Genomic DNA, 14,256 nt, shown 5'->3' on the forward strand with positions numbered 1-14,256 from the left:
GAGTTTTCCAAATTTGCTGGCATATTGAGTGAAGCACTTTCACAGCATCATCTTTCAGGATTTGAAATAGCTCAACTGGAATTCCATTACCTCCACTAGCTTTGTTCATAGTGATGCTTCCTAAGGCCCACTTGACTTCACATTTCAGGAGCCCAAACCCTGGCTAAACCCACACTTGGATTCCCCAGTTTGCCTCCCTGAATTTGCCCTAGAAGTTTACTTGGCTACTCTGTCACTGCCATCCCCAGGCCCAGCCTTGGCAGGACCTACATTCCACAGCCATCCAGACCTCTCAATACACAAAGTGCCTTCTCCCCTGTGTTCAGAGAAGAATCAGAGGTCATTTCAATGTATGAAAAGGGCCTTGTCAGGAATGGCCGGCACATCACACAGGTGCCACGGCTCTTTCCTTCCAGGCCCAGCAGAGATGTCACTCATTGATCACAGCTCTCTTTTCCAAGTCTGGAAGCAGAGCCAAAGTCTTGTTGACACAGTTATCTAGGCAGCAGTGCCGGGATCAAGGCTGGCACATGAGAAAGCCAATTTGCTCTCCCTAGCCCAGAATTGTCCACATCTGGGGTGGGGAATTTGGGGAAGCAGAGCATCTATCCGTGGTCAGATGTGATGACAGTACTGTCTGTCTCCACTGAGAATTCAGAGAAGGGCATGGCCAGTTCCAGATGAAGTGCATTGGAGCCGTTGAGACTGGGCTCTTCTGTGGCCTGGGTTTGTCAGGGCCTCTTTCTTGCTTCTGAGAAATATTTGAGCTCCTCACATTCGTTCTATGATGGAGGATCTGTGATGTCATTTTCACAGGCCAAGGACAAAAGCATTGATTCACTCAGGCAAGTGCCCACATCCACTGATCCAAGAGCATCTATTAGGTGCCTACTCTCCTCCAGGTGCTGTGCAGAGGAAGCATTCTGGTACTGATTTCCTTAGGGAGGTAGGCAGGCGGGCAGGAGACAGAAGATATTGCCTCTGTTTTGCAGATTGGAACATTCACCCAAACACAAAACAGTAGAGCAACTGGCCTTTGGTCAATGGACAAGAGAGACAGATTGGCACAGGGAAAGGAGATACGAGAAACAAGCCAGAAATAGAAGCTGAGGCTTTGAATTCCTTGCTCCATAAATACATGTGAAAAATGGACCCTGGGGTTTGTAACTCTGTCTCTAAGGGCCTAGAAAACATTATCAGACCTCAAGAGCTGTGAGAAATAGAGGGATCGGGGTGGGGGGCGGCATTTGTGGGAAATCATCACAAGGCCAGGAAGGATAGCATGTCTGCGTGGTAAGCATAGATGGGAACTGAGGAGACGTGGTGTCTGAGCCCAGCCACTGCAAGCAGCTATGCGACCCTGACCTTCCCCGTTCAGGCCTCGGGTTCTCGTTTATGAATGGAGGAGGCTGGACTTAAGTCATGTTTTCCAGAATAAATGCTACTGCACACACTGGTGACATGCATTTTTGTCCAACCCAAGTCGGTTGTTGCCTTGGGGAGAAAGACTATCCCCCAAGAGCCACCCTCCCTTCTTTGGGTGGGAATAAAGTTCTAGCTGGGCATATGGCGGCCCTACCAGATATGTTTTCCAGATACCCTTGGGCCTTGGGGTGGCCCGATTAGGTCCAGACTCATGGGATCTGAGAGGCCATGGTGTGTGCCTGTGCTGACATATGCCTTCCAGATGGGTGTGTAAGTGTCCCTAGCCTCTTTCTCCTCCCCAGGCTGGGAGATGAGGAGACGGGAGGCAGCTGCCCTGGACTCGCAGGTAGAAGCTCCATGTTATAGGTGGCAGAGCCACCTACCAGCTCTGGAATCGCCTGCTCACCTGAGACGTATACTTGATCTTGTTTGAGCTCCTACATTTTGGAGAGTCTTTGTCATAGTTAAGTTGGTATGTAGCAAATAAAACCCTTTCGGGGCAAACTCTCCTCCAAAGTCAATTGGGTAGCTATTCTGCTTTCTTTTGGGGCTAATCCCCCAACCTGGCTAGACACTCAGCCTCTCTGAGGTCATTTAAGGAGAGTAAGATCTCTGGTTTGGCGGGGTTGTCCCTGAGGGATGGGGATACCAGACGCCAGAACGTTTGGACGAATAGAGGGAATGAGGTTGTCTGTGACAGCCTGGACAAAGCGGAGGCAAGAGTGATCAGTACCTATTTCAGCTTTGCTGGGCTCAACTTGGCATGTGATTCTGATTCCTGCTTAGGGGAGCAAGAACTCTGGGGCACCGTGTCCACAGGGAGCCTTACCTGCTCAGCGCCAGTCACCGTGTAGGCGTGCCGGCTCACCAGTCCATTTGCCATCGTCACGGACTCGCTTGTGGGCTTCAAAGGAGGGAAGCAGACCAAGCAGTAAACACTCATACATTCTTCAGAAAAAACCCAGAAAAGCACAATTCACTCAGCAGCTGAGCTGGGTCTAGATGACAAGCCTCCCACTGACTCACGCTGGAACGCCATGTGTTCCTGGATCTTTTTCCTAGAGAGGAGGAGTTTGAAGGCTGTAGGGTGTCTGAGGCCCCAGCACTTCATACCTCAGGAGACCACTCTATGACAGACAAAAGCCCACTGGGTCCTGAGGACCTGGGCTGCTTGCTTTTCTCTAATGGCTTGTTATCAACGAGACATACCCCAACACATATCTTCTGGGCATTTTGTGGGAGTCGGGGAGACCTGCCACCTCCAGGCCGTGAGGAATCGGGATTTAAAGTGCATTTTGGTTTCAGGTGGTGTTTCAGACCAGGGGTGTGTGACTCAAAGCCCATTTGGTTAAAGGGTGAAGGAAGGATCCGCAGGGATAGGGCATTGGCTGCCTTGGAACAGAATCAGATAATTTGGAGGGTCAGCCGAGCTTTTCAGAATGGGGCATGCTGCCTTTGGGGTGCTGCCTTTAGAGCCAGTGAGAATCAAAGGGCCTCCCCCGATCACTCTGAACCCCACTGCTTCTGGTCACAGGAAGCAATGGGCAAAGGCTTCAGCATTAGACAACAGCATTTGAAGCCCTGCTCAGCCATTTACTGGCTGTGTGATGGTGGGCATTTCACCTAGCCTCTCTGAGCCCATTTCTTCTTCTGTAAGTGATTTCTGTGATCCCTGTTTCAGATGGAGGGCCGTTGTGAGGATTAAATGAGGCAGTGTCAATAAAGCACAGCATCAGTGCTCCGTGGTGGTCACTTGGCCATTCCCATTACTAACTGAATGGGCCAGTGGCTGAACACTCTGGGGTGAGGAAAGGCTCGAACCAGTGTAACAAGATCCCTGATCCACTCACCCCGGCCAGGGTGCTGCAGGTCATCAGAGAGCCTGCCTCCGCGGCTGTCTTCACCATCGTCATCAGGTCGGACGAGGATGAGTGCAGGCTGATGTTGGTGACCACCCCTCCCGTGAGGTCCACCAGGGCGTCGGGGAGGTAGCCATAGTGCAGGTTGGCATAGGACCCATGAAACCTGAGAAAGAGGAAGGCAGATCAACCCCAGTGGTGCCTCTGGTGCCTCCAGGAAGGGAGATAGCACACTGGACCTCTGTGTATTTCCCAGGGGAAGGATTTACCAAACCACACCTTGGCTGTGGCCATCCGCCCAACTTCTGTTCTCCTGGATAAAGATTCTAGCAATGTGCCACCCTTATCGCTTCCTTCTCCTGGTCCCCTGGGCAGTCTCACAGGTGGCAGCATTATATAGAGGTTAGGAATGCAGGTGCTGGGGCCACAGGCCAAGGGTCAAACCCCAATTCCCCAGATATTTAACTACTTGACCTTAGATAAGTTACTTAACCTCCTAGGGCTGGGCTTCACATACTGCCTGGCATGTGGAAAGCCTTTAATAAAGACTGGCTGTTAATACAATGAGGATCCACTGTTTCCTGTTTAACAACAGTGGTAAGTACTGGCTGTGTGCAGGGTACTTTGTATTCAAAGACAGGTGAGACCTCTGTCCTCCAAGAGACCACAGTCAACAACTCTGATGCCCTCTGTGACCATAAGCAGCCTTAGTCCTTACTCTTGTGTGAAGCTTGATGCAGAATTCCCCTTTCCATCCTCAGAACTAACCCTCCCCCACCCCAAGAATCATCAGGGAGGTGATGTCACTGAAGGTAACACAGGTGAGGACGAGGCCTCCATACACATCCCCAAAGCAAACCACCTAAACTTTCAGACCCGTGCTCCACAGTGCCTCTCCCACCCTCCCATGGGGTTCCTGCTTTGGGACCCACACCCCGAGAAAAGCCCAGCCTTATTGCCCCTATCTTGCCTTCCTCCCAATTTTCTCCCAACTGCGGCAGCCCCAATCACCTACTGGTGAGGCAGACAGTCTCAACTCAAGAGCCAATCTGCTTGGGCCAACTCCTGGCCTCCCCTGTCATGATGTCTCAGGCTCGGGCAGGAGGCTGAGCTTCTCAAGGCCCCCTCTGCTCATCCAGGGAATGGGCTGTTGCAGCGGTGCTGCCAGTAAAGCACACACAGCATGTGGAGAGGGTCTGGCTCACGGAGGTGTGCTTTGCATGGGCACAATCGGGACAGCAAGTCCCTGCTTCCCTGCTTCTACTGTCCCCTGTGAATAGCAGCACTTGCTACCGATATGCTCTCCCCTTCAAAGGTCATGTCAGGTTGCTTGGCCTACCTCAGGTGTCTGTTAATTATGAAAGTACATGGATCAACTTGGAACAGAGAGGAAGTGACTGGGGGTTCTGGGAAAGTTTCTGAGAAGGAACACAACTCTGAACTAAGTTTTATCCAAGTAAGGCTATGGTTTTTCCAGTAGTCATGTCAGGATGTGACAGTTGGACCATAAAGAAGGCTGAGCACTGAAGAACTGATGCCTTCGAATTGTGGTATTGAAGATTCTTGAGAGTCCCTTGGGCTGCAAGGAGATCAAACCAGTCAATCCTAGAGGAAATCAACCTTGAATATTCATTGGAAGGACTGATATCGAAGCTCCAAAACTCTAACCACCTGAAGCAAAGAGCTGACTCATTGAGAAAGACCCTGATGCTGGGAAAGATTGAGAGTAAGAGAAGGTGCGGCAGAGGATGAGATGGTTGGATGACATCACTGACTCAATGGACATGAGTATGAGCAAGCTCCAGGAGTTGGTGATGGACAGGGAAGCCTGCGTGCTGCAGTCCATGGGGTCACAAAGAATCAGACATGACTGAGCAACTGAACAACAAGGACAGTGGGACAGACACTCTGGGGAGGAAGAACAAATCAGGGAGGCTCTGGAGCTGGAAGAGCATGGTGGAGCGGGGCCAATGATGGACTGACTGGTGCTCCTGGGAGAGGCAAGATTGATAGATCACGGGGAAAGCCTACAGCAGGGGCCAGATGGATGAGGTCATATTTGATTTGAGAACTCAAATTCCTGTCAATGGGGTGACCTGGAAAATTACTGTGGGGTCCTAAAATACAGGCAGGGCAAACCCACAGCAACATGGAGGTGAGCCAGGCTGGGTGGGAGACCCTGCCTCCTATAGTCAAAGGTGTCTGGTGGGCATGTTCCCCACCACTGCCTGGTCACTTGGGCCCTGGCAAGGGATCTCAGCTTTCCTGTCCCTGATGGGCAAGCAGTGGCCAAGCCCCTCCCAGGGAAAGCCCTGGCCTTGGCTTGTTTTCTGGTGATGAAGGTCAGGCGTGGGTCCATTCTGCTGCCACCTCTACTGGGGCCCATGGCCTCGGATAAGACCCCTCCCAGTCCTCAGCCCTTCACCCAGATCTGCTCCGGGGCCCCTCAGACACCCCTCTCTCAGCATACTTCCAACTCTGCTGTTCTCTTCCCCTGAGACCCCCAAAATTCACATAAACCCACTCCAGCAAACACAGATCAAGCAGCCGCTCTCAGCAGGACACTGTCCCAGGTACAAACACCATGGATGCTGAGAAAGCCTTGTATTAATGAAAGCAAAGAACCCACAGAACCCAAGGGCCATTCTACAGGAAACAGATGACAGACGGATCTCGACTTGTTATTAAACTGGTTCTAAATCTTATCTCCCTCTCTCTGACCAGGGTTATGTTTGGTATTAGACTCTTATCTCTGTAATGTTTGCTGAGTCAACTGCAAAGCTTCCCTTTGGTCACGATTGTGCCCAGGTGGGTCTCAGTATATCTGACTCACTTGATTTTCCACATGTTTTCAGGCTCTGGGTCATAGATTAAGAGGGTGCTGAGGGTGCCGGAAGGTCACCAAGACCAGTGAACCAGTAAAGTTGCTCAGTTGTGTCTGACTCTTAGCAATCCCATAGACTGTAACCTACCAGTCTCCTCCATCCACGGAATTTTGCCAGGCAAGAGTACTGGAGTGGGTTGCCCTTTTCTTCTCCAGGGGATCTTCCTGACCCAGGGATCAAACCCAGGTCTCCTGCATTGCAGGCAGATAGTTTACCGTCTGAGTTACCGGGGAAGCCCAAGACCAGGGTTTTAGAATCTATTCCAGAGCCCACCAGCATGACCCACCTCCCTTGCTGCCACACCCCCTTCTGGCTTCAAATAGAACCATACCAGAGCCACACCAGGAAGGCCCTGCTGGCTCTGTCCCGTCACTCCAGGGCCACAACCTCAGTGTCTACAGGCCTCATCTTGTTATCTGGGCTTCATTCTCAAATGCTAATGTCCAGCTCTTCCTGACACTGGAAATGAGCAACAGCTTCAGTTAGGAACAAGGTGGCTCAAAAGAAACAATGTACAAAAACAGTACTTGCAATGCACCCTCCAGAAGGACAGGGATTGGTGGAGGTCTGTAGGGTTGTAACCATTTCTTAGGGCCCAAGACTGGGTGGTCCCCGGTCTTCAGTCTTGCCAAATAATGTTGCCTGATCACATGACCAAAGACCTCAGTAGACTCAGGTTAATCCCTTGCACCTGCCACCACATCACTATTCAGAGTCTTGGCTTCCCCACTCATCATATGAAGCGTTGGTTAGGAAGATCTTTGGGGAACTTGATTCCAGAACACTCTCCACGGCTCATTTTCTCCCGAAATGTGTGGTCCCCTGGCCTTCTGTCTCCTAGTATTGATTCCTAGCTGTGATGTGTCCCTCACCTGTGTGGCTCTTGATGCTAGCAACCTCTTACACACGTATGACTCTTATATCTGATGTCAGCAACCTACCCTCAGCAGCCATCACAAAGACATCAAACGAAAGGGGAAGGGTCCACGGGCAGCAGCCTCCTCTCGCTACGTCTCCCTGATGCCTGTGTATCCTGTCCCAGCAGTGGCTGAGTGTTTAGACAAAGAGCTCTCTCTCTGCTTTTCAGACACGCGCTCACAGATCCTGCTTGTGTTTCAGGGACATGGCAGCTCTTCTCAGCCTCCTCGGCTGACAGGAAATAGAAGGGGAGGGAAAGACAGAGAGCGCTGCGTTTGCCACTCCTGTCACCAAGCCTGTCACCTGGACCCAGGAATTCTGAGAGAGCCTTGTTCTCACCCCTCAGCTTCAGCCTCATTTTAGGAAAATGTCTCTCTACCTGACAATGATAGGAGAGAGGGAAGAATTCAGATGTCAAATCAGATCCAGGAAGGATGCTGAAAGGCTGTAATTCTGAGTTGCAGGGATCCCAAAAAGGATGCTAGGCAGCCTACCAGATTTTGTCCCCCACTCTCCTGTTTTGTGACCTCTGGGGAAAAAAGCCAGGCAAATATATATATATATTTCCCCTCCACATCTGACTCACTTGACCAATTCATTTCCAGACTCCCCAGCTGCAACAGTGTTTCAAAGTCTGGAATCCACGTGTTCACTCAGTATTGTCTACACCCTGGGAGGGAAAGAGGACCATCTCCACTCAGACATGTGGGTTCTCCATACTTCTGCAATTCTTGTGGGCCAGACACTGAAGCAAAAAGAAGCAAAAGACAAATCCTTTTCTTCTAGGACTGGCAGTGTCAAGGGATGATGGACAGGCATGTGCCTGGGGAGGACAGATCTGATCCCAGCTTGGCCTCCAACACTGTGTGACCCTGGGCAAGTCATTTCATCCCCCACCAGCCTTGGTTTCCTCATCTTTCAGAGAAGGTAGGCTTTGATGTTGACAGAGGCTCCCTCTAGCTCTGATGTGCTCTATTTGATTTCCTCCACATTCTACAATCCCCTTCTTTGGATGGAGGGAAAAGCTTTTAAATAGCTTTGGAGTTGGCAACATTTTCTCCTGCTCTAGATTTCTTCAGGGGGTTCAATGTGGATTCTGAGTCCAGTTTCCCATTTCTTTTCAAGCTGAATGACAGCTTTAGGTCAGCTGTTAACAAAATGGGGTCAAAGTCATCACTTCATTCTTGAGCTCTCTAATTCTCCAAGTGAACCATCTTGCTCCCCCCCTTTCAATAAAGGAAAAAAAAAAAATGAAGCCCTGGAATGGTGAACGCTAAATCCACCCAAGAAAGATAATGGCAGTATTTGCATAAGAAGCTTAGAAGTGAATTAACCTCCCAAAACATATGGATTGTTTCAACTACCTTGGTTTTTTTCTGGGCTTCATTCTCAAATGTTAATGTCCAGCTCTTCCTGACACTGGAAATGAGTAACAGCTTTAGTTTTGAACAAGCTGACTCAAAAGAAACAATGTGTAAAAAGAGTGCTAGCTATGTGCCCTTCAGCAGGACAGGGACTGGTGGTGGTCTATGGGGTGGTAACCATTCTTCAGAGCCCAAGACTGGCCGGGGTGGGGTCTTCAGTCTTGCCAAATAACCTGATCACACGACCAAAGACCTCAGTAGACTCAGGTTAATCCCTTGCACCTGCCACCACATCACTGTTCAGAGTCTTGGCTTCTCCATTCATCATATGAAGCATTGGTTAAGAAGATCTTTGGGGAACTTGATTCCAGAACACTCTCCACGGCTAATTTTCTCCCGAAATGTGTGGTCCCCTGGCCTTCTGTCTCCTAGCATTCTTAGCTGTGATGTGTCCCTCACCTGTGTGGCTCTTGATGTGGCTCTTACACACATATGACTCCTGCATACCCAACCTGGGCCAGCCTGAGCATCTCTATCCCAGCATGCAGTGCAGTGCCTAGACTATGACTAAAGGCACAATAAACATCTGCTGAATAAAATCAACCCAAATTGTGCAAGTGAAGCACGTGACTTGAGTTTATAGGTACTTCAGCTTGTGAACACCAGAAAATAGTCCTTGACACAGGGTGTTTAGACCATATAATAACAAGCAGCTCCTGCCCTGCCCCCCACATATAAATCCAATCTCACGGTACCCACACCAGGCCCCAGACTGCCTGCTGGGGTTGTTGCTCATATCATTCCCATTTTGGGGATGTCCATGCCCCGCATCCCCTCTCCTTCTGCTGAAGTCTCACCCATCCTTCAAGGCCTCGCTCCCCACCACCTCCACCGTGCAGCGGCAGCTGACTCTGTGAGTCAGAAAGTCAGAACCGCTGTCTCTCTTCTCTGCCCTCTCAGCAGACTTTGACCATGATATTGTATTTTATTTGGGCCTGTACACCAGCCCTAAAATAATACCACTGTCAGTCCCTATTTCTGTCCAGCTCTGCCCTGCCCATCCCGCGCTATGTGCCTCTGGGTCCCTCCCAATGCTTGTGTCTAACACACCCTTGCACACGTGGTTATTTATATAGGATGTCCCACCAGGTGGCAAAGGCTCTGAGGCTCCCAGGGGCATTGCTTGAATTGAGCAGTGTTGCCAAAGGTCTGAGCGACTTCACTTTCACTTTTCACTTTCCTGCATTGGAGAAGGAAATGGCAACCCACTTCAGTGTTCTTGCCTGGAGAATCCCAGGGACGGGGGAGCCTGGTGGGCTGCCGTCTATGGGGTCGCACAGAGTCGGACACGACTGAAGCGACTTAGCAGCAGCAGCAGCAGCCAAAGGTCTCAGGACCGACTGGTGGGGAGCATCTGTCAGGGCTAGTGGCTGGGCAGGCAGGGCCAGTGTCCAGGCCCCAGGCATAGGGACAAGACCATCCTTACTTGGCGTAGGCCTTCTCCAGCAGGCACGGCCAAAACTCTCGCTTGTTGCGAGGTTTGACAAAGAGGTACTCGTTGTTCAGGACAGGTAGGCGATCGTCAATGACCACTTCCACCCACTGGCCACACCGCCAGAACTGGAGGAGAGAGAGCAAAATATATGCCTTAGTAGAGCTGGGGCAGGAGGAAGGTGCTGACCCCCAGCCCAGGCCAAAAGATTACCACCATCGCCGTATGACCACTACCGTGCGACAAGTCTATGCAGATCAAAATCGCAGCCCAGGTTGCAGACAGGGGACGGGCCTGTCATCTCCACTGACAGGTGAGTCACAGGTCGAGTTAATCAAGGAAAACACAGTCAGGGAGGAAGGCGTCTCGGGTCTAGCTGGACTTTGCTACTAATTCCTGCCTCACCTTGGCATGTCCTTTGTGAGCTCTGGACACACGCAAGATGCTCCAGGTACATCTTGTGTACAAAATGGGCACGGCGGGAGCAGATGCTGATAGCAGAGGAGAATGGGTGACTGGGAGTGTCCTGATGGGGAAGGACAGCCTTCAGGGAGCTGGAGGCTCGAGGGAAGACGGGCAGGATTCCTGCAGGTGGCAAGGAGGTGGGAAAGCATCCCAGATGGTAGCCACAGAGTGGGCAGGGCCCGGAGGCCAACAAACGTGAGGTTGCTGGGGAGGACTGAGCAGGTTGAGCCTCGCCCTGGCCCTCCTGTCCTCACGTCCAGCTGGCCCTGCCATCAGATCAGCAGCAATGAAGCGGGCTGGCACTGCTGCCGCCAAGAGTGCAAACGAACCAGATGTTCCTCTCCAAAACAGACTGGTTTAATCTTCAGCATTCAACTCTTAATGGTTCACCCGGGGACACTGCCAAATGATGAAAATTCATAACAAAACCAGCTTTTTGGAGTTTGTTTGCTGGTCTCTGGATCAGCAACAGGGCTTCTGGTCTTAGGCCTGAGTCTTGACACAGGCAAGCCTCTGACAGCGGGGCTCAGAGTAAGGCCGGGTGGATGTGATCCAACACCTGCTCGTGGTGAGGGGGAGCCATCCTCGTGGCCATGTCCACAGCTGAATGTCCCAGGTGTTGGACTGTTGCACCTGCATGAGGATGCATTATCAAAGCAGAGATGGAGACCAAGACAGATGTCAGGGGAGACAAAACAAAGAAGGTGTTCTTGTGGTCTTTAATGAACCAGTCCACTGAAGCTGGTGTTCTCACAGCTGTGGGTCTGCATCCTCACTGCAGTCAGATGCACAGGCGGGTGAAGTGGGGAGCCAACAGAGATGCTATTATAGTGAAATCACTGAACATGTCTGAAGCACGAAGGAAGATAACCCTGACTCTTGGATGGAGGGTACCAGAAGGACAGACCCATTTGAGTTTAATTGGATGGCAAAGTGTAGGAGCCAGTGTCCAGTCAGTGGAACCGTGCTCCAGGCCTAGTTTTGTCCTCAGCAATAGCTATTGGATAAGATACTTAATTCTCTGTGACTCAGTTTCCTCATCTGTCAAATGGTGTAAGAGTAAGAACTACCTCACACTGCGACTGGGATCGGATGAGTCTATGAGAGTGGGATCACAGGAAAAAGAAAGGAAAAAAAAAAGAAGGAACTGTTTTTTCAATAGCCTTTTTGTTCAGCACCTAGGATAGTGCCCAGCACACAGTATGCCATCAAGACTGAGTGAGTCCTGGCTTGAATGAGCCCCTCTGGTTGGTTCCACCCTTACTCACACCTTCCCACGCCAGTAGAGCTGACCAGACTTGCTCTCCCTATAAAAAGGGAACCTCAGGTAAGATCATTGTTCCCAGAAAGGATGCAAATGGCCTGATGAAAATGGGGTGGTCAAGAATGAGGTCAGCGATCTGTGTTTCCTAGTTCACTTCTCTGGATGAGGAGGGCTGGCCCCTAAATAATGTCTGTACCCTTTAACAAGCAGGCTGGGCCATCTGACCAGCACCCAAGTATCTGCAGGAAACCAGAAGGGTTTTGGGCAAAGCATCCAAGTTGCCCAGATACAGGGCTCTTTCCTGAGAACTGTGCCCAAACTCAGAAAGAACAGATGTACAGAGGTCAGCACTGCAGCTATTTCTGGAGAATAGTGGGACTTTCTTCACCTTCCAGAAGGGCAGAGCATACCCTGCCTAGACCTCAATTTGTCCTAACCACCTGTCTCTCCACCACTTGTAGCTTTGAGGTGAGCCTGGACAATGCTAAACCCTGCCCCCTCCGGCTAACTTCTCAGTGTGATCCTTGGACCAGTAATATCAGCATCATCTGTTAGAAGACCTAGCATGCAAATAATTGGACTTCAGGAAGAGAAAACAGGATAAAGGAGGATGCCCAGAAAAGAAATGGAAGGAAACAGCTGAGCAGAAAGAGGAGGCAGGTCTTCAGAATGAAAGGGCTCATGAATTCCAGGCAAGATTATTCTTCAAAAGGACACAGACATAGAGAACAGACTTATGAACACAGCCAGGTGGGGGAGAAAGGAGAAGGTGGGATGTATGGAAAGAGTAACATGGAAACATAGACATTAAGTAGTAAGTAAGTAAGTGAAGTAGCTCAGTTGTGTCCGACTCTTTGCGACCCTGTGGACTGTAGCCTACCAGGCTCCTCTGTCCATGGGATTTTCCAGGCAATAGTACTGGAGTGGGTTGCCATTTCCTTCTCCAGCGGATCTTCCCGACCCAGGGATCGAACCCTGGTCTCCCGCATTGTAGACAGACGCTTTACCGTCTGAGCCACCAGGGAAAATAGATAGCCAATGGGAATTTGCTGTATGACTCAGGGAAATTAAACCAGGGTTCTGTATAACAACCTAGAGGAGTGAGATGGGGAGGGAGGTGGGAGGGAGGTTCAAGCAGGAGGGGACATAGGTATACTTATGGCTGATTCATGTTGATGTTCAGCAGAAACCAACAGAATACTGTAAAGTAATTATCCTTCAATTAAAAATAAATTAAAATAAATAAATTAAAAATAAATACATTTAATTATAAAAAAGGCATACATCTGGACATATTCTAAAGAAATTTCTGAACCAAGGAGAGAGAGAGAGAGAGTGCCTATACAAATTTTCAATTTGAAAGGATGTATTGCATACAAGGTCAAGAAGATAGATTGGAAATTTCTTCTGCAACATTGGAGAAGCTACAAGACAATGGAAAAATGTTTACAGACCTTTGAGAAAAAGGAATGTAATCCAAAAATCCTAAACCCAACTGAAATACTGTTTTTAAGACAGAGCAAGTGAAAAACTACTCATGTAATCTGAGGAAACTATTCAAGGAATTACTTCTACCAAATGATAATGAAGTTAGAACAAAAATCTTAAGGGGAAATGAAGGCTGAAGGAAACAATGGTGAATAATGAGTTTTGAATATGCTGTGGACAAGAAACATACTTGTAACATCGTGAAAGTAAAATTGATAGTGAAAGGATGAGCAAAAATATAACAGGGAAATGAAAGTAACGGGAATCTAGAATAGCAATGTGAAGATCAGGTGAGGAGGAAGTCAAGGTTAGAAGCTTCATACATAACAAAGAGGGATATTGTGTAAGTTTTATTCTAACAACTGAAGAGCAAAAACATAATTATTTGGGTACAAAAGAATACAGCAAGAAAACTATATAGTCAGAACATAAAAGGAACCCTCCAAACTATAACGTTGGGAAGGAACGAACTTTAATTCACATCTTTTAGAATATGCCAAAACAAACAGATAAAAAATAAGCCAAGACAATAGAGATAATTGCAGATTATATAATCTATAAATCAGAGAATTTGATTGCATATATTAAACTTACGAACATTCGATAATATATTAAAAAATATATAGCAAAGAGATTGATAAAGTAGACTTAACCACAAATTAGAGGAAATTAAGTAAATTTTCAGAGACTTATATAAGCAACTTTGGGGCAATGCATTTAGAACTATAGAAGAAATAGTTGATTCTTCCAGCAAAATATAAATTTCAAGAATTAACTTCAGAAGAAATAAGAGGCCCAAGCAGATCAATAGCTATTGAACACATTAGAAGAGTTAAAGAATTCATATTTTAAAAGGAGATAGGTCTAGACAATTTAACAATTGTCTATTTCACTTGCAAAGAACAGATAATGATTAACAACCATTATACAAATTATTTCAGATCAAAGTAAATCTCAGTGTGCTCATATTAAAAAGCTAGTATAACTCCAAAGAAAAACAACAAAAATCTGGAATCTAATTGCACATGTGATATGGATACAAAAATTCTAATAAATTTTTAGCAAATTGAATCCAACAGTGGATTAAAAGAATGGC

At 48.6% G+C, this 14,256-nt stretch overlaps 1 protein-coding gene across 1 annotated transcript in view; it reads right to left on the reverse strand.

Annotated features, from left to right (window-relative positions):
* CAPN13 (calpain 13) overlaps window positions 1-14,256 on the reverse strand; it is an 89,713-nt gene that overhangs the window by 36,997 nt on the left and 38,460 nt on the right. The window contains exons 5-7 of the mRNA XM_010845284.1: window positions 9,938-10,071; window positions 3,276-3,450; window positions 2,255-2,329 (exon numbers count right to left, since the gene is read on the reverse strand). Of these exons, the coding sequence (XP_010843586.1) occupies window positions 2,255-2,329; window positions 3,276-3,450; window positions 9,938-10,071 (384 nt within the window). The remainder of the gene's footprint in view (window positions 1-2,254; window positions 2,330-3,275; window positions 3,451-9,937; window positions 10,072-14,256) is intronic.

This window comes from Bison bison, unplaced genomic scaffold, assembly GCF_000754665.1.
Source record: "Bison bison bison isolate TAMUID 2011002044 unplaced genomic scaffold, Bison_UMD1.0 scf7180017864215, whole genome shotgun sequence".
In the NCBI taxonomy this organism is placed as follows: domain Eukaryota; kingdom Metazoa; phylum Chordata; class Mammalia; order Artiodactyla; family Bovidae; genus Bison; species Bison bison.